The sequence below is a fragment of the Gymnoscopelus microlampas genome, assembly GCF_963454915.1.
Source record: "Gymnoscopelus microlampas genome assembly, chromosome: 24".
NCBI lineage: Eukaryota > Metazoa > Chordata > Actinopteri > Myctophiformes > Myctophidae > Gymnoscopelus > Gymnoscopelus microlampas.
The window spans coordinates 21,486,256-21,505,846 of NC_139961.1; the positions used below are offsets into that span (position 1 = coordinate 21,486,256).

The following is a 19,591-nucleotide window of genomic DNA, read 5'->3' on the forward strand; positions in this document are numbered from 1 at the left end:
TGGGTAGAAGAACATGGTCTTGATTCCCACTGTGGGAACCTCATACATGACTAAACATGCTCACACTCATTGTACTCTAAAGTGCTTCGGATTAAAAAACTTCCACCAAATGGAATAAACACATGAACCTTAGCATCCCTATTTCGGGGGAAACATTTGGCGAAAATAGCCGATCTACAAGCTCACTACATCTACGACTAATACTAATTGTCAACCAGAAGGTATCCTGGGGGTCTAAATGTCTCAATGGAAGAGAAGGGAGACCACCTCCAACCACTGCACATGTTATAATACTCGAAGGGACACCCCAGTGTCGCTATTCTGCGGCCAAACATTCAGCAAAAATAGCTATACAAGTTGTGAGTAGGGGTGTGCCGATACACTAATTTCACGAAACGAGACGATACGATATTGGGCTCACAACTTCGATACGATTTCGATACGATACGATACGCACTTTTTTATTATGAAAATATATGGGGGAGGAAAAAAAGCAAATGTGCAAACAAATAATTCTGTTTTTGCATTATTCAGACATGCAAACTTGTGCATGTCTGTAACTTTTCAGCTACAATAGCCGTTTTGAATCCAAATAGGGCAATAGTGTGACACCTGACCCGAAAAAAAACAACATGTTGTCACCCTTTTCACCTCGGGGCTGTTTGCATGCCTGATTATTATTATTGTAAAAAAAAATAATAATAATAATCTTTTTTTCCAAAACGATACATATCGTCACGAAAACGTATCGCGATATATCGCGGGACGATATATCGGCACACCCCTAGTTGTGAGCTTGTAGATCGGTTATTTTCAGTGAAAATATTTGGTAATGACCCTGGTCAAAGAAATATGCAGGCTTTATTTAACCCTGAGAGTGTACAAATGTACCTGTATTTTGCAGTGTGACTGCGATAGCATTGTTTATTAAAGAGTAACTTTGACGATATTTAACGTGAAAACTTTCTATTGTCAGGAGAACGTGAGAAAATCACTTCATAAAAGTGTTCTGTGTGCCAAGAACTCACGCTGGAAAATCTCCGCTCATCTAAAAGTAAAAACGAACGGTTTCATGTTGGCCGGCGGAGCTTTTCCAGCACCTTTGGTGTGCGATTAGGAATCTGTTTTTTTTTTTAAAAACAGCGACAAAAAGTTCCCCCTTTCTAAGTGTCAGCAGGACCAGACGCTTCCATCGTTTAACACACACTTTATCACAACTTAATTCTTTCTTTTTCTCGGGTCACATTTCATCAAGCGCATTATTGCACGTCGCGTCCCGTATACTTACATCACCTCTCTCCAGATGTTTAATGCACGGTTTAATGTTTTTGGAATAAGCCCGGCGCAAAGTAAAGTGTTAGTGACGCGTTGCTGCTCCGAGGAGCGGATTTTCCAGAAGCCGTCTCGCCCCGAGCCCTGAGAACGCCCTCCCTCCCTCCCCCCGGGGACGGACAGCTGTATTCCAAGGGCCACGGAAGGCTCCGGCGTAAAACAAATTCATATTTGACTCTTATTGGCCGTGACACTTTTAAAAGGGCTTTACTGGGTGCAGATGTTAACACCATGCAGCCCCCCTTGTTATTGTAGCTTCTCAAGGTCTCCTCTACACTACGGTGGATGGGTGCAGACTTTTTGGGGTGGATACTGGCTATACCAGAGAGAGAAAGAGAGAGAGAGGGAGGGGGGTGGGGTGGGGGGGGGCTTCGATGCTTTCACCAATATCGTTCATGTAATATTTATTGCATCAGCACAGATTCAAATGTACACAGTAAAAAAGCCTCATTGTTAATTTATCCATTTGTAACTCTGAGTGTGCACATATGTAACCAAATGGACCCGCGAGTCAACACTGAGAATTTCACTCTGTGTCCGATTTTAGGAGTTTTCGAGTTTTCAGAGACATACAGACAGACAGACAGACAGTCCCACTACTTTGTTTATGAGGTCAAGGAAATGCAGGAATGCAGAAGAAAGTAGAGGCCCCCTCTTACTCTCTCTCTCTCTCTCTCTCTCTCTCTCTCTCTCTCTCTCTCTCTCTCTCTCTCTCCCCGTTGGGAGGGAGTACCTACACGGGCTGTTGCACATCACCACCCCGCCCCTCCCACCTCTGTTGTGTGTGGCTCAATGTCTCTGTCGGAGGGTCCCGGGCTCGTCTCGAAACCCCCCTATCCCCCCCGCCCGCCCTCCGCTCCATTCATCCACTCTGCTGCAGCTCTGCGGCGTGGGGGCGCGAGAGACGGGACAGGAATTTCACCCGTTTTTGCTTTCCAACCCTCCTCCTGCCTTCAGTTGTCCTTCCTCGCTCCTTTTAAGCACTCCTCTCCTCTCCTGTTACCTCCTCTCCTCTTTCCTCCTCTTCTAGCCTCTCCTCTCTTCTCCTGTCACCTCCTTCTCCTCTCCTCACTCCCCCCCAACTCCCAAAATATCGCTCTCTCACCGTCTACTTCCTCCTCTGTCGTCCCCTCCTTCTCTCCTCACTCTCGCCTCTCTGTTTTGTCCTCTCTCCCTGCTCTCTCCTCCGTTTCTGTCTCTGCACCTCTCTCCTCTCCCACCCTCCTTTCTTTCTCGCGTCCCTCCCCCTTTCCTCTCTCCTTCCCTCCTCGCTTCCCCCTCCATTAGAGTTGTCAACGGGCCTGAAAATTAAGGCCCGACCCTAACTGGGCCCTAACTGGGCCGGCCCGAACAATTACCAAAATTTTAGGCCTGAAAATCCGAAAAACCCGAAATGAAAAGCTTAATGTCCTCAAGGTCACACATCCAACAAGCTTTGAACTGAGATAGGACCTTCAATTCCAGAGATAATGGCCAAAAGATCTTGAAAGCGGCCACTTTCGGCGATTTTCGATCTTCTGGCCATTTTTGGCAGTTTTTTTAATTTATTTGAGAACTCTACCCTCCATCCATCCAGCCATCCAACTGTAACTCTCTCTCTCCTCTTTCCTCTCTCACAGTGGCCCATGAGCACTTGAAGGAGCGCGGTCTGTTCGGCCTCCCTCCCCCTCCTCCGGGGAGCAGTCCAGCGGAGTACTACCACCTCATGGCCAGCCACAGGAACCCCTACGGGGAGCTCCTCATGCAGGGAGCCGGGACCACCGCCACCCACCTGCCCGAATACATCACCCCCGTGGATGGTGAGTGACTCTGTAACCATGGTACACGCGGAAAATAAAATGCTGTCACTATTTATTGCGATAGGCTCTATGCACGGCAGCCATATTGGAAGGAAATTGGACCTCTTCCTTACTGCCTGTAGGTGTTACCAATGATGCTAATGAAGGCTCTGTTCCATTTCGTGTAGCACAGTGGTTCTCAAACGTTTACATTTCATGGTCCCCCATAACTCTGAGAGTGTACAAATGGAACCAAATGGACCCTTAACCATGAGGGTCCCTGGACCACACTTTGAGACCCACTGGTGTAGCATAGTGTTTCCAGTGAGCCAACATGAACAACATCAGCACCCCGACTCTGTTTGACCAGAATGGAACAGAGCCTTCATTAGTATCATTAGTAACACATGTGAAGGAAGTAAGGAAGAGGCCCAATTTATTTCTAATATGGCTGCTGTGCGTAGAGCCTATTGCAACAGAACAAAGCGATTACAATGAAAACAATAATCCCCGAACACGTTGTGGCCAAGTATGTGCGACCCCGAACCATAAAACAGCTTGTGTGCATCTAGAATGCACACATTCAAATTTCAAACTGTCACTTATACCCCTGCAGATTCACAATGAAGTCGTCTTATGAGTCGCAATGTTCATTGAACGCAGATGCAGGTCTAGAGTACACCACAAGTACTATATACTTCATTGACTGGGGTCCCCCAGGGTTCTGCGCTTGGACCCCTCCTTTTTTCCCTTCTACAACACATCTCTTGTAGATGTGCTTGTCGATAATGCTATACTCACCGAATGTTCATCTATTATGACATGCCCAGAAAAGGGAACGCTAGGGTTCACGTGGTTAAGTCGAATGAAATTCCTAGCTTCGGGGCATTGACCTCGGGCAGGATGATGAAAACGTGTAGATCACAGATGAGAAGATAAAAGAAAAGAGGGGAAAAAAGAGAGGTATACTGTACATTCTTCACCTCAAAAAACTTCAAACAGGCCGAGGGGCCCTCAGGTGTCGGGGGGAGTTGCATGCGCGGTGCCGTATTTCTCCGTTCTCCGGACGCGTGCCAACACTTTTCCATAAACAACAAGGACTTATTGTACTGCCATGACATTTACAGTGTACGCCATGGGAGGGGAGGGTGGGGGGAGGTCTGGGCCGACGGGGGAGGCTCGCAGACGTTAGGTCGGAGGTATATTTAATGTAATGAATGCCTACTTTCATCCACCCGCGTGGCTTGACACCTTAAAAGGGTAGACGCGTCTGCAACGGGAGAGTGATTGTGGACGCTTCGTCCCAATGATGAATGCCAGAGTGCGGAGCGTCGTCGTCTGGCTGCGGTTCGTTTGATTCCCCCTGCAACGTGCCACCTTAAAACCAATGTTTAAACCACCTTAAAACCAACGGTAAAACCACCGTGACCACTTAAACCCTATATACTTAGTTGACCGGTGTCCCCCAGGTGTCTAGTTCCGCTTCTACGTGAGCTTGTAGATGTGCTATTTTCGCCGAATGTTTTGCCCTAGAATAGACGCTATAGGGTTTGTGCGGTTGAAACCAGCGGCTAGTTTCCCCTTTTACATTTAACCGCTGCTTCCTGTTAAAGATGTGTTGACACTTAAGGTATCTGGTGGAGCGAATAACAAGATCGTAAAAAAGCGAACTAACGTTGCTGTAGTTTGTACAGCGAGGCTGACTACTGCTGCTTCTGTTTACTGGGTCAGTAACACCGGACCGCTTTGGTTCCTTCTCGTCTCTGAGCTCTCTGTCTCCGTCCCTCGCTTTCCAAACCGTTGTCTCTCGTGGTATTTGTCTGTCTGTCCTCTCTCGTTTTTTCTAGGTTCAACTAGACTCTTTCTCTCTCTCTCTGTCTCTCTCCCTCTCTCTCTCTCTCTTTCACCCCGACCCGGTCGAGGCAGATGTCCGCCCACCCTAGAGTCTGGTTCTGCTCGAGACTTCTTCCTGTTAAAGTTTTTTCCATGCCACTGTCGCCACGTGGGTTTTAACCCAGTTCTGTTTTATGAAATAGCCATCTTTTTTTTTTTGCCAGAAGAGTGCCTTGGACCTGTTTCTCTTGTTGAACTTTTGTATTCACAACCAAAGATCATCACATGCTTTTGGACTCCAGACCTTTTTCTGGTTTACATTTACGGTTCTTTGACTTTGTAGGGCATAAGGGGGTTGATTTTTTTTAAGAGCTTGTTCTGTCCATACACTCTGAACTCTGCTCTGCAGTAGCAGCCGCTGGCCCGCGTGGCTTTCCAGACGTTGGAGGTTTTTAGGTAAACCATTTCCTCTGGCTGCGGGCTGTGGGTTCAGCTACACCTCTTCCAGACAGACAGACAGACAGACAGACAGGGTGAAAGGGGTTGTGAATGGGCCCTGCTGTGTTGTGGCGCTGGAAGCCAAAGCCTCCGCTCGCCTGTACTGAAGAGGGGGCAGGCTGCCAACGGCATAAAAGCCATGATCCAGCCAGCCACACTAAACCTGTCATAACTTAGTTTCCAACACTCACATACACTGTGCAGGCTTCCCCGGCTACAAAACAAAGGGAAAGTACCTCATGGATTCTGAGTGCGGAAAATGTCATTGTCGAGTCGCTCGCAGAAACGGGGTAGGATGTAGTTATGGGTGCTATAATGAGACGCATCATCAAAGCCATTATGAAACTGATCGCTTGATTATCGATGTACGGAGAGATGTGCGGATTCTCGAATGACTTCCCGACAGTAATGTATATCCTAGTAACCATGGTAATCCGGCATAATAGCCCCTCACATGCAGTGCAAGAGGGCAATGCAAAGGCATGTACAGTACATAACACACTGTACAGAGTGTAGTTACAGCTGCACTTCAATAGTTCACGATACACCAGGAGGGACGGAAGGAGAGAGAGAGAATCGTTTGTGACCATTCCTGCAACTTTTACAATGATACAAAATTAAATAAAAACTACAAAGGTCTAACACACATTACTGCACGTTATCACGTTATACTTACTGTTCCCTCAGTGATGTTAAACACAACTAAACTTACACACACACACACACACACACACACACACACATCCCTCCCCCCCTCCCTGTGGTGGCTGGTTACATAAATCACAGCAGAGGGGTGAGAGGGAAGGGGAGGGGGGCCGGGTCACGGGTGTTTCCATTGGTCCATTTATCAGGGGGGAAGTGGGTGCATTAATAAACACATCTCCCCAGAGGTGAAGGGAGGCAACGTTGACGGATACGCCCTGCCATTGTGGTGAATGGCTCATCCCCGGCTCGGGAGCTAGCCTCTCCGTCAGGACCGTTTGCCACTGTGGGCTATAATGCCATGCATATGGTCACCTCATACTGTATGTCCAAAAGACTGTTAAAAAATAGCAGATCTACAAGCTCAAAACGCGTCGCCGTGCGGCGCGTTTTGAGCTTGTAGATTGGCTATTTTTTGCTACTTTCGTGTGACACTGTAGTGTGACAAAGTAGGGCATTTATTTACGAAATAAAAATGTTGTTCAAAGTTAAAATATGGACATAAGAGGTTTCTGCCCGACGTCAACGATATAAGTCATGCCCCCACCCGCGCTGCGCGTCACTCTAAGCAGTATTAGAACAGCTAGTTAGTTAAGCGAACCTGACTGCTACGCCCCGCAACCCCCCACAAAAAGCACACACACAAACACACACACAGTGCAGTAATGTCGCGTGCTCATGGGAAATGTAGTTAAAGACCCACAGCTGAGATCTCCCCGGAGAGAATGGAGGTTGATGCGTTTTTGTTTTTTCTTTATTTGCCTCCTTCCTTCCTCTTTTCCCTCCGTCTTTCCTTCCGTGCGTGCGTGCGTTCGCTCGTTCATTTGTGGGGTTTTGTCCCTGTCCCGTCATCATTCAAATTCCTATACGTCCTGGAACTAAACGTCCCAAGATGTTTGCCTGCCGTGTACTCGACCCCCGAAAGTCTCCGGGGCGGCAAATTTTTTTTTTGGGAACAGATAACATATGTTAAAGATTTGTATCGGACGACGCATTTAGAAACAGGCCTTTAACCCCCCCCCGGCTGCCATTAAGAGTAGCAGTGAAAGCAAACCAAGCAGAATTATTGGGCCAGGGAGATTAGAGTGCATTTCTCACTGTCGCAGCCCCCAACGTTGGACGAGGCTGCACGTTGCGGCACGTTGCTTTGCGGGGAACCCGGGGCTGCGACCTGCATTTGATGCACGCCAGGTGCAGCCTGGCGTGCAGCGCGTTCCCATAGAAACTAATGCACCGCCGCCGTAGTATTCCTTGCGTTGTGAATTGATGGGTCACACAAAATGATCTTAAAGGAGCTCTCCGCCGTTCGTTTTTTTAACTTTTAACTCTTCGTAATCCGTCGATGTAGACACACAAGTCAGTCTCTAAACGCTTCGCTCAAACTAGCCTGAAGACAATCTCCCAGAGTTTAAAAAAATAACTGCTTTGCAGAACCAATCCAAAAGCTTTAAGGGCGAGCCTTCGTATGGTGGCAGGGACAGGATTGGTTTTCAAAGCAGCAGACGTAGGTTTGTTAGTGGCTGTTCTCGCTGGTGTTGCAGCAGCTTTTTGGTAGCGTTTTAGTTTTGTAGAGGTTGCAGAGAGGCTGGTCCAATCAGCTTTCAGAACAGTGACTTACAATGAGGAAGTATAGGTACGAGTTCAGCGTTTTGTTCGACAGAACAACATAACTGAGATATTCACTGTTGTGCTCAAACCTGTGACTTTCTGGTGTCTTTAAGTAATTTGTTCCATCCAACCGATGTACCTATCAGTCATAATGAATATTCAGTAACCCTGAGTTTGATTTAAAATAATTGATTGCAGCAGACCTGATGTTTTCTTGGAGTTTATTCCAGACACTGTGGTGCATAAAAACGGAGCTTCTCCACGTTTAGTTCTGACTCTGGGTTCAGAAAAGCAGACCTGTCCCAGATGACCCGAGGGGTCTGGATGGTTCATGATGTACCACAGTTACCGTACATGCTGGTAACTATTGTTCAGGGGTGCCAGCCACACCACTATAGTATTTACTTAAATAAGGCTTTTAACAAGCGTTGTCGAGCGAGTCTAATCTGCTATTTTCTGCGAAAGTTTTCCCAGAATACAGACGCAGGGGTCTAAGTGGTTGATTTACAATGAACTCTGAAATCATCCCCATTCTCAAAGAGGCTAACAGTCTGCAGAAAGGAGAAGAAATATAGATGCAAGCAAAGCATATTTGTTTACTTTTTCTTTCCGCGGAATGATTGATATATAAATATATGTAGCTATTAACCCATCCAGTGTTATTATGCAGGAAAAGGGGTTGAGGTTTCACGTTCGTAACCACATTTACATTTCAGGCCAGGAGTCTTAAGATCGATCCAGAGAGATCTGCATACATTTGCCTGCAGTTGGAATCAATCCTCTGTAAATTGCCCTCATTTAGCATCATGAAGTACAACCCCGGACTCGGCGATGTTTATCTGAAGTAATTACGGGGGAATTATTGTGGGCAGATTGATTGGTTATGTCTGAATCTTAATGAGGTCACCACATGTGGAAGGATTCCAGAGCCACAGAACTCCGCTGACTTTCATGCAGAACTCGTTCTTGCGGCGAAACCCCCCCCCCCCCCCCCCCGAAACAAAGTAGAGGATAAACTTTGGGGGTTCACGGTCTCTTCTGCCGCAATGCACCGTGAACAGCTGTCTTCTGTGTGTTGTAAAAAAGATAACATGCATGTCCAGAGTTTAGATTCCATATCAACAAAAAAATTATACCCGTAAATGTTACCAAACTGTATACTATCCACCTCTGTACTGACCATACTTGTTTAGGCAAATTTGAGAGTGGATGGAAATTTGCTTTCTAATTACAACGCTACAGAGATCTTGTTTCGTTTTTAATTCTGGGGTCCTGGTACTTGCAGTATGTGTGTCACTGGGGCAGGTTTTTTAACCCATTAAGACCGGGAACGCATCTGTGGAACCACTTTAACCATTATCTTATACTTTGGGCTATTCAAAAATAGCAGATATACAAGCTCATAGCGTGGCACAGAGTGCCGTGCTATGAGCTTGTAGATCTGCTATTTTTGAAAAAACGTGAAAATCTTTGAAAATATATGTATGTTAAAGCGAATATTTTTAATTCAAATCTTTGCTTCTGAGGGTTCCTGGAACAACATATTTTGAGTTGGGGGTCCACGGCCAAATACATATCATTTTGGGGGTCCTTGACATACAAAAAGTTTGAGAACCACTGATTATAGCAACATAAGTTTTTTCCCAAAAATGTTTTTGCACACATTTTTCCCGATTTTTCTAAAATAGCAGATCTACATGCTCGTAGCTATGAGCTTGTAGATCTGCTATTTTTGAATAGCCCAAAGCAATCTAAAAATGACACACAGATGCGTTCCCGGTCTTAATGGGCTAAGTCGCCGTGCCACATCGGTTCACAAACTCCCCTCGCCTTCCCCTCCTCGCTCCAGCCGTCAGAGGAATCAAGGCCCCTGCTGTTCCCCCGTACACCAGAGACGAGTTTATCTCCCGCCGCACAATATCCTCTGCCAGCCCCGGTTTCCATCACAGCGTACAAATTGTTTACTGTATTAGCTGTGAATCAATCTTGAGCACTTATTGATAGGACTGTTCTATTTCCACGGGGTTTGAGTGTCGTGGGGAGGCTGCGCCTGCATCAATCACACCGGTCCCCGGCTGGAGCCCAGAGTGAACCGTTAGGGTTCCTCTCTCTCTCTTACTCCCTTTCCTCCTCCTCCTTCCGTCTCTGCTGCTCCTCACCGCCGCTTCGCTCCCGAAATAGCGCAGGCAGGCCAGGCAGGGGGAGGGAGGGAGGGATGGCGACGCCTGGGCCAGCGAGGATGGGAGAACGACAAAATGATGAGGCCGAGGAGTGACTCGATAGATTTCTGCTGGCAGGGGAATCATTCTTTTAGATTGCAAATATTTAGAGTTTCCACCGGTAAAGGAGGTGCTGCTCCTCCTCGCACTGAAGGAGGTGGGCTGTTGTTCACCTGGCTTTGGAACAGAGCAGGGGGCCTAAAACCGCAGGGCCCTAGAGTCAGGAAGTAGTAGCTTATCTTATCTCATCTTATCTGTGTGTCCTCCCTGTGCGTGTGTGTGTCCACAGTGTCTCGGTTCTCCAGTCCCCGGCTGACCCCCAGGCTGAGCAGGAAGAGAGCCCTGTCCATCTCCCCGCTGTCGGACGCCAGCATTGACCTGCAGACTATGATCCGCACCTCCCCCAACTCCCTGGTGGCCTACATCAACAACTCCAGATCCAGCTCCGCCGCCAGCAGCTCCTACGGACACCTTTCTGTCGGAGGGATCAGGTAGAAACTGCGCGATTGTTTGTCTGGTACTTTATGCGTATGTGTATTTATGTGACAGCCTTAAGCCTGAGATATACTCCACACAATGTGCAGTTACACGAACGCAGGAAATGGTTTACACAGGAAAGGTTTCGTAGAAAGAAAAGGATCGTTGCTTTCTGGAGTGTTTCACCTGAAAAATGTATGTGACGCAAGCATGAAATTCTTTGCAGAGAGGGGTTCTATAGCAGACAGAGAAGCTGTCTTTTTCTTCTGCTCTAGCTTTCGTAATGTAGCAGGCTTAAAGGTTTAAAATGTAACTGTGTAGTTGTATTAACTCCGCCAGTGAATGAAATTGCATGTTGATTGATTGACATTTTTGACAAAACGTATACGCATAAACATAAATTTGTGCACATTTGTAAAAATGATAAAACAAAGACAAAAAATCATAAAGCTCCCTGTATCTCCCTTGCAGTCCGTCCTTTGCGTTCCCTCATCCCATCAACCCCATGGCCTACCAGCAGCTCCTGTCTCAGCAGCGAGGCCTCAGTGCCTTCGGTCACACACCTCCCCTCATCCAGCCCTCGCCTGCCTTCGCCCGCCAGCCGGCCCTCGGCCTCTCCAGCCTGGCCACCAGCGGCCACAACAGCAGCGATGCACCCTCCAAGGTACTGAGCCGTGTGGCATGAAACCTTTTAAAGTGTGTAGGCATTTTGAGCAGTGTTGACCAGATTCTGCGAGAGAACATTTTGCGGGCAGGTCTACGATAACAAGCCCAAAAGAAGCGACTAAGCCTCATGATCACACAACACAAGGGGCAGAAAGTTATATAGTTATATATTTATAACTATATATATATATATATATATTTATAACTATATATATATATATATATATATATATATCAATCATAAAAAACTGTTTTACCACTTTAACCCTATATATTGTACAACGGCTATTTGAAAATAGCCGATCTACAAGTAGATTTGCTATTTTCAACAAAATATCTACAAAAAATATTGAAATATTTTAACTACACAAATCTCAGAGTACTGTTGTGCCTATTTCACCTGGGCAATGCTGGGTGCCCTGCTGGGATTATATATGATAAATATTGATCACGTGAATGTTGTCGACATGCAAAAACAAACTCGTTTCCTGTCAGTGTCTTCCTTTACGCTGGGAACGTTTTCCCGAAGCTTTGTGCTTTGTTTATCCTCTTAAGGACAATACATGCGTCTGTTGTGATTCGAGTGAGTTTTTCATTAGGATTCGGGCTCTTCTCTCTCCCTGACTTTCCAGGAAGCGGTGCGTTGACGACCGAGGCGAGCGGGGCAGCTTAGGAGCTAACCTAGCATTTTGCCGCTGTAATTTTCCGTCGGTTTGTTTGTCCTCGTAGCAGATTCAGCTTTCCATCAGCGCCTTTGATGTCGCCATCGTCATCCCCCTTAATTCCCTCCGCAGTAAGCGCAACATCTGTTATGATTTGCGGTGTCTGCTACTTCACATACAATCACAACCATAAGCCCCCGCAAAGGTAAACTCTCGGTGGGTGAGTGTGGCATTTGGAGACCAGAGACCCTTCAATTCCCGAAGCCCACGCTGTCCCGGCCTCACTTTTTTCTTAACATTCCCTCTCTTTTCCACCGCAATAAACACAACGACAGACACAGGGGACGCGCTGGATTCTCTCCTGCTTTGACCAGAGGTCCATATTTGTGGCTTTCGTGCAATCAGGAGTCTGCATTAGTGGTTTACGCAGTGACCAATTACAAATGCCAAATGGTGACCCCATCAGCAAGTAGCAATACACATGGGAGAGGGGGGCTTAGAGGGTGTGTTTTGTGTTTGTTTTAGGGAGGAGAGAGGGGGGGGAGTCCCCACACCATCCATGAGAAAATCACCCACACACTGTGACTCCGATGCTATTCAGATGCAAAAAGATCTTCCATTTTCCATAAAAACATTGCATGTTGGTGTCACGGTTCTCTTCGGGTCGTGTTAAAGGTGTGGAAGGGACTAAAGCGGGCAGCATTCGTCTTGCGGAAAGGAAACCGAGTGTGGCACGGTCGTAAGAACAAAAGGACGTGATTGCGGAGAAAAGGATTCGCATTCCCTTGCCGAAAAGTTATTTTCGTCACTTCTCCAATATTTACACTATTTATACTAGCTCGAAGAGCAAAGTGAAAATTGTGCGTAATTGGTTAGAAATTCTTATACATAATGAATGGTCGTGGGCTGAACTAATGGGACATTCAAGGCTCAAAGCGAAAACCACATCGAGTATAAAACATCGACTTCTTTTGAGGCACGATGCCCGCTTTAAGTGTTTGTAAGGTGTTTAAAGTGTCTTAGTGATGGATACAGTGGAAAGTGGGCAGATGATGGACCTGATACACGCTGCAACTCACGTAGTTATGAGTGTATTATTATGTTGTTCACTGTCTTTTTATCCGTGTCTTTTCATTTTGCTTTAAGTAAAGAGTGTGGATGTCACAGGTTGTTATCACTCTGTCATTGTGACATGATGGATCAAGAGAAATCACCCAGCTCAATTCTCTCTTCTCTCTCTCTCTTCTCTCCTCAGAACCCAAATGGCGATTCAGCAGTGAGCAGCTCGGGTGACCCCATGATCACGAAAAGGTCAAAGGTTAAGTCCGAAGCGGAGGGGCTGAGGCCAGCATCTCCCTGCTCTCCGGTAAGACCAAAAAAACCTACCGGCTGTCTCTCTCTCTCTCTCTCTCTCTCGTCGGAAACCTCTGACCACTGGAACGACTTCACCTCCCTGCTCCTTCACCTGATGTCTATAACAGCCATCCCCTGTATCAGTTCTGAACATCTAAACATCTGCCCAGGATCTGCTCAGAATGATAAATTTAAACACAGTGGGGGAAAACAAATGGCAGTAGAACCGATAAAACAGCTGCAGGGGCTGTGTTCTGCTCGCCGTGCATCTCTCTCTCTCTCTCTCTCTCTCTCTCTCTCTCTCTCTCTCTGCCCAGACTCCTCTGGCCTGATCAATGGCATGACTCAGGCCCCTGGGACCCCCGTCGGTCTCCCCTGACCCCCTTCTTCTTTAACGGCTAGGAGAAAAACTCTGCGTGATAAGAGCTTTGCATCCATTCGTTTGGCCCCCTCCACTCCGCTCCACTCCACTCCACTCCCCTCTTAGCTCTCTCCCTCTCTCTCCCTCCCTCTCTCTCCCTCTCTCTCTCTCCCTGGCCACTGTAAACTGTGCCAGAGCACTTCATTTTAATGAAATATTGGCTGGCCGTTATTGTCATCTGAGGGCCCCTTTTTCCCTCTATCTCTCTCTCTTTCTCTCTCCCTCTCCCTCTCTCTCTCCCTCCCTCCCTCCCTCCTTTTCTCTCTCTCTCTTTCTCGCTCTCCTCTTTCCTCTCTCTTGCCTCATTCTCCTCCTTTTGACAAATTTGCGGCTCCTCTCCGATAGCGAGGCAGGTTTGTGTTGATGCATGGCGATGGTGGAGCGCGCAGTCGTCTTGGGGCCACCACAATTGATGAACATAGCGTGCGTGGGGCAGAGACAAACATGCTGTAGTCAGCACTGCCTGTGTGCGTGTGTGTGTAGGTGTGTAGGTGTGTGTGTGTGTGTGTGTGTGTGTGTGTGTGTGTGTGTGTGTGTGTGTGTGTGTGTGTGTGTGTGTGTGTGTGTGTGTGTGTGTGGGGAGGGGGTTATGCGCGCACATGCAGACACACTGAAATCCGGGTGGGACAGCCTGCTCATCAACACAGCACACTAGGGTCAGTCTCTTGTCTCAGACAATGCATGTGTGTGTCTTTGCACGTGTTTGTGTGTGTGTGTGTGTGTGTGTGTGTGTGTGTGTGTGTGTGTGTGTGTGTGTGTGTGTGTGTGTGTGTGTGTGTGTGTGTGTGTGTGTGTCCTGACAATTTCTCATTGTCAGGAGAAGACACTGCATGCTGTCATCACGTTTATTATTTCTTATTATAACTTTTACTTCTCCTTTTCTACATTTTTATTCTTCCCGTTTCTTTGTATCTTTACATGAACACAGCGAGCAACGTACAGAGTTGACTCTACTGCAGTGAGTTCTTACAGTAATTAACCACTTAACCCATTAAAACCGGGAACGCATTTAGATTTCTTTGGCTATTCAAAAATGGCAGATATATGAGCTTGTAGATCTGCTATTTTTTTTTAAATGTGAACATTTTTGGAGGTCCCTGGAACAAAATATTTTACAAATGTTTGTTTAAAAAATATATATTCAAAGATGCACAAATTTTCTCGATTTTTCAAAAATAGCAGATCACAAAATAAACACAAAATAAAGCACAGCTATGACCTTGTATATCTGTTATTTTTGAATGCCCCAAAGTTATGGTGGGCATTGGTGGTGAATATTAAACGCGAACGTTGGACATAGATCTATCACCTGTTCATAAAAATGTGAGCTCACTCAACAGTGAGGACGGTTCACATCCGTTTAAAAAAACGTTCAAGGCGGTTTCATTTTTATTTCTCCTTCCCTAACATTTGACCCCGTGACCTTTGGCTCTCCTCAGGACCATCTGTGCGGTATGATGGACATGAAGGATGACGTGGACAGAGACGAATGCAAACAGGAACCCGAAGCCGTGTACGAGACCAACTGCCACTGGGAAGGATGCTCCAAGGAATACGACACTCAGGAACAACTGGTTCATGTAAGAACTTCTCTTTGAGTGTACTGTACTAAGTCCCAACTGTTCATTTACTCTGATGATAACTCAGAGTGTGTACAAGTGTAACCAAATGCACCCGTAAAGGGTCCATTTGGTTACACTTCTACACTCTTACAGACGGATTATTTATCACTGAGGATTCTATTGTGTGTGTCATAATATGACATAATATGCGTATTATACTGAATTGTATTGTTTAACTTTAGAGAATGGCGCTTTTCCACTGCACGCTATAGACGGGTTTCCGAGCGACGTCATCACAGAGCAGAATGCGCAATCTGCGCATGCCTGGGGGTGGAAGGCGCGTTCGAAAATACAGCCCTGAGCGGCAGTGAGCGCACTGGCCAATACAAACTAATAGGCGAGTGTGCTCCGGTGCGTAATTTCCAAACGCACCCATAGGCTTCCCCCCGCAGCTGCGCGGTCATATTCCTCTCAATGTTTACTAACAGGAAACCTGTCTATTGGCTCTACTTAATTCGGCTCTACTCGCATTTCTTTGGTTTTCCATCGAGCAAAAGTTGTGGATAGTACCTGGTACCATTTCGTTTTGTATCACCTCCATTGAGGTTCCAAGTGAGCTGAGGTGACACCAAAAGCTGACGTGAAAACACTGTGGATTACTGTTTGGTCAGAGAGTATGCATGGAAGCTCCCGAATACTGTTGCAAATGTTTAAACTTAGCTGTTGCAAAATGTGAATTTAATCAATATCGAGCATACTGCATGCATGGCCTGAAATGCTATCAGAAATTGTTTGTGTTGCAGGGTACAGGTTTAAATAGAGAAAACCTTAGTGTTTTCTTTTCAGCTGCGTACAGTAACGTATACATAACATACTGTAGGAACATGTTCACACAGTAGCTCAACTGCAAGTCAGTGGACGAAAGGTGGATTGTTTTGTTTTCGTGATGTGCGTTATAGGGAGACCTTGTGCGGCCCCCCTCTCTCAGCTCCGAGGGCCCCTTCTTCTACCTTTCCCCCCTGAGAAACTTCTAAAGTCAGCCGCTGCACAGAAAACAGTCATCAGCGTCTTAGGGGGGGGGTTTTAGTGTAGTGGTGGGGCTGTGTGGAGCTTTCCATCACAGCCCAAAGCAGAGGCCTGGTAGAATGAGTCTAAGGCATTCCATGGTTCCACTGAAGCAGAGAGAGAGAGAGAGACAGAGGGGTGGGAATAGGGGTCAGGGGGATTAGCGATCATAGAGGGGCTCTGTGTGTGTGTGTGTGTGTGTGTGTGTGTGTGTGTGTGTGTGTGTGTGTGTGTGTGTGTGTGTGTGTGTGTGTGTGTGTGTGTGTGTGTGTGGGTGTGTGTGTGTGTGTGTGTGGGGGCGGGGGGGGGTCTCTGTCACTCAGCCATCTCCGTCTGAACCTTCCACTTTCTGTCTGAAAAGAAAATAGAAAAAGACGTAGAAACGAGTCCCGGCGACTCACCTCTGAACCAAATGACGGAGTCAGCGCCATTAGAAATGTGAGCCACAAATATGAGTGCGTGTCTGGTATTTCTTCATCTCTATCGTTTATACAGCGCTTTAGATTAGCGTCGGGGGGCTCTCCCCTCCCCGGCATAAAGATGTGATGTGTTATCTTCAGGGATATCCTACCCCTTTGATTTCTTTCTTCTCGACTTGCTAGGGTTTCAAGTGTTTTTTTTACGCTAAAATTACACCTTGCTGAATTCATGACAAGCCCTTTCAATGAGACTAAATGAGACTAAAACCCAGGACTGCTCACATTAAAGTGAAATCCAGTGTAATTCTGTTGACTTAACAAACTGAATGATGTCAGTACGAGCCTTGCATTTGGGAACATTTTCTGGGTCAAAGGCAGAGAGAAACTTGAGTTATTGAAGACTGTGTGATAAACCAATGCCCAGGTGTAATTAGCATGGGAGCTAAAATAACAGGGCAGTATACAGGAGTAGACCAGCCTCCCTCTGCCTGCTGCAATGGTGGCTGTTATCACTACAGTGCATGCCTTGTGTGTGCGTGCGTGCGTGCGTGCAGTGCAGTGCAGTGCGCTTGTGTGTGCGTGTGCCTGTATACTTCTGCCTAACACAGAGTACCACTTTTAACTACCTTATATTGAGGGGCCTGGTTGCTCAGCCAGTTGGTGCACGCACCATATGCTCCTTAGAGCTGCGAGGTTAACTGCCATACATTGATACCTTTACGAAAGTGTAAGGAGAAAAAGGACAGAGGGAAACTCAGTGAAACCTAAGTGAATCTCCGTTAAACTCAGTGCAACTCAGCGAATCTCAGTGAAACCGATTGAATGTGCTATGTGGTCTTGCACTTTAAAGCTGAGCTTTTAATTCCATTGTACCTTGTTGGGAATAAATTCAGATTCTGAAATCTCAGTGAAACCGTTAAGTCTCAATGAAACTCTGTGAACCACTATGAAACTCTGTGAACCACTATGAAACTCAGTGAAACTTGGTGAACGTCAGTGAAATGCAGTGACTCTCAGTGAAATGCAGTGACTCTAAAGTGAAACTCAGTGAAACTCAGTGACTCTCAGACAGTGAAACTCTGTGAACCTGTATGAAGTCTGTATTGCCACCAACACTTGGCTAGCAGCATCCTCAGGGGACACTTGGTCCATATTTAGAACTAGAGTAATTAAGAGATCCCAGGAAACAGCTGTGTTTGGACAATCCCACTACACCTCACTGTTAAATAGCCACACACACACACACACACACACACACACACACACACACACAAGTGTGCATGCTCGCACGCATGCAGACACTTAAAACTGTTGAATTAAATTTAAATAAATGTACGTTCTGACCCGTCCCGGCAAGGCAGAGTCAGTGGAACACAGTACTCTGATATTTTATTTAAGTAAAAGTAGAAATACCGCAATGTAGAAATACTAAATCCCTATATTCAGAAATGTTTCTTAAGTGAAATTGAGTATTGGCATCAGAATAGTACTAAAGTAAATGTACTCAAATGCTTCAGAATGTGCACTATGTTTTGTGATAATAAAAAATCAACACATTTCAAATAATTAAAAAGTACCACATTTGCCTCCGAGAATGTAGTGGAGTGGAAGTATAAAGTATTGAAAAATGTAAAATACTCAAGTAAAGTAAAAGTACCTCTAAATTGTACTCAAGTACAGTAGATGTACTTTGTTACTGTCCACCAAGTGGTGGAATACCACATGAGACTTTGAGCTGAAACTGAGCTGTTTCAAACAGCAGCAGTAGTGTGGCATTAAGGCGCTCCACCCTCAGACATGTATACAAACAGAGGAGAGGACCAGAGAGCTTCTGACTGCTCACTGACGTGACAACGTTTGTCTCATCAAAGACCGCCGGGATCCCACACACGTATATACGTACTGCACACACACATGCTGTCGTTACATATGTGTATACATGTGGCATGTGATTGTACAGTGTACGCACCCACACACACACACACACACACACACACACACACGCAATGTACACACCCCACCCGATCCATGTACACCACAACACACACACACACACACACACACACACACACACACACACACACACACACACACACACACACACACACACACACACACACACACACACACACACACACACACACACACACACACACACACACACACAGTTGCATGTTGTAAAATAATCGTTGCTGTTGGGGGCTGTTAACTTTTAATGTTTTTTTTCGTAATTTAATGCCTTAATGTGTTCATCATGCTACAGTGTGACAGACAAATTGCAAAAATACAAGCTCAAAATGCAACACATTTTGAGCTTGTAGGTCTGTTATTTTGGGTACTTTAGAATGTATGTAAGTATTGGACATATGCGGCTTCCACTCGAACAGCAACAGTATCTATACTGTGAGCCCAATCTTTCAGTTCTCTCTACGTGTGTGTGTGATTGTTTGTTTGTTTGATGCATGTGTGTTCCCGCACGCGTGTGTGTGTGTGTGTGTGTGTGTATGTATATGCCACGTATGCATGCATGTGCATTCACAGTAATCACCAACTCCCCAAGGAAGAAACAGTACTGTACGTGCTTTTACGCGCACACGTGCACACTCTAACCCACACAACTGTGTGCCTGTGCCATCCGCAGCACATGAATAACTGTTGTACCGTGTATGTTTTGTGTGTGTGTGTGTGTGTGTGTGTGTGTGTGTGTGTGTGTGTGTGTGTGTGCGTGCGTGTGCGTGTGCGTTCACAGCACATCAATAACGACCACATCCACGGGGAGAAGAAGGAGTTTGTGTGTCGTTGGGAGGAGTGCTCTCGGGAACAGAAGCCGTTCAAGGCCCAGTACATGCTGGTGGTTCACATGAGGAGACACACCGGGGAGAAACCACACAAATGCACCGTACGTAGAAAACCAAACACGCAACCTCCGTGCTCTTGCGCGCATTGCACACATACTGTTACTGTACACACACACACAGGGGAAAAAACCCACACGG

The 19,591-nt window shown here is 46.3% G+C and overlaps 1 protein-coding gene across 1 annotated transcript in view; it reads left to right on the forward strand.

Moving 5' to 3' along the window:
• The window catches only part of LOC311040745 (zinc finger protein GLI2-like), a 115,313-nt gene that overhangs the window by 79,736 nt on the left and 15,986 nt on the right, over nt 1–19,591 (forward strand). Inside the window, exons 5-10 of the mRNA XM_084051094.1 lie at nt 2,952–3,131; nt 10,260–10,461; nt 10,919–11,111; nt 13,031–13,141; nt 14,989–15,129; nt 19,345–19,494. Coding sequence (XP_083907220.1) covers nt 2,952–3,131; nt 10,260–10,461; nt 10,919–11,111; nt 13,031–13,141; nt 14,989–15,129; nt 19,345–19,494 — 977 coding nt within the window. The remainder of the gene's footprint in view (nt 1–2,951; nt 3,132–10,259; nt 10,462–10,918; nt 11,112–13,030; nt 13,142–14,988; nt 15,130–19,344; nt 19,495–19,591) is intronic.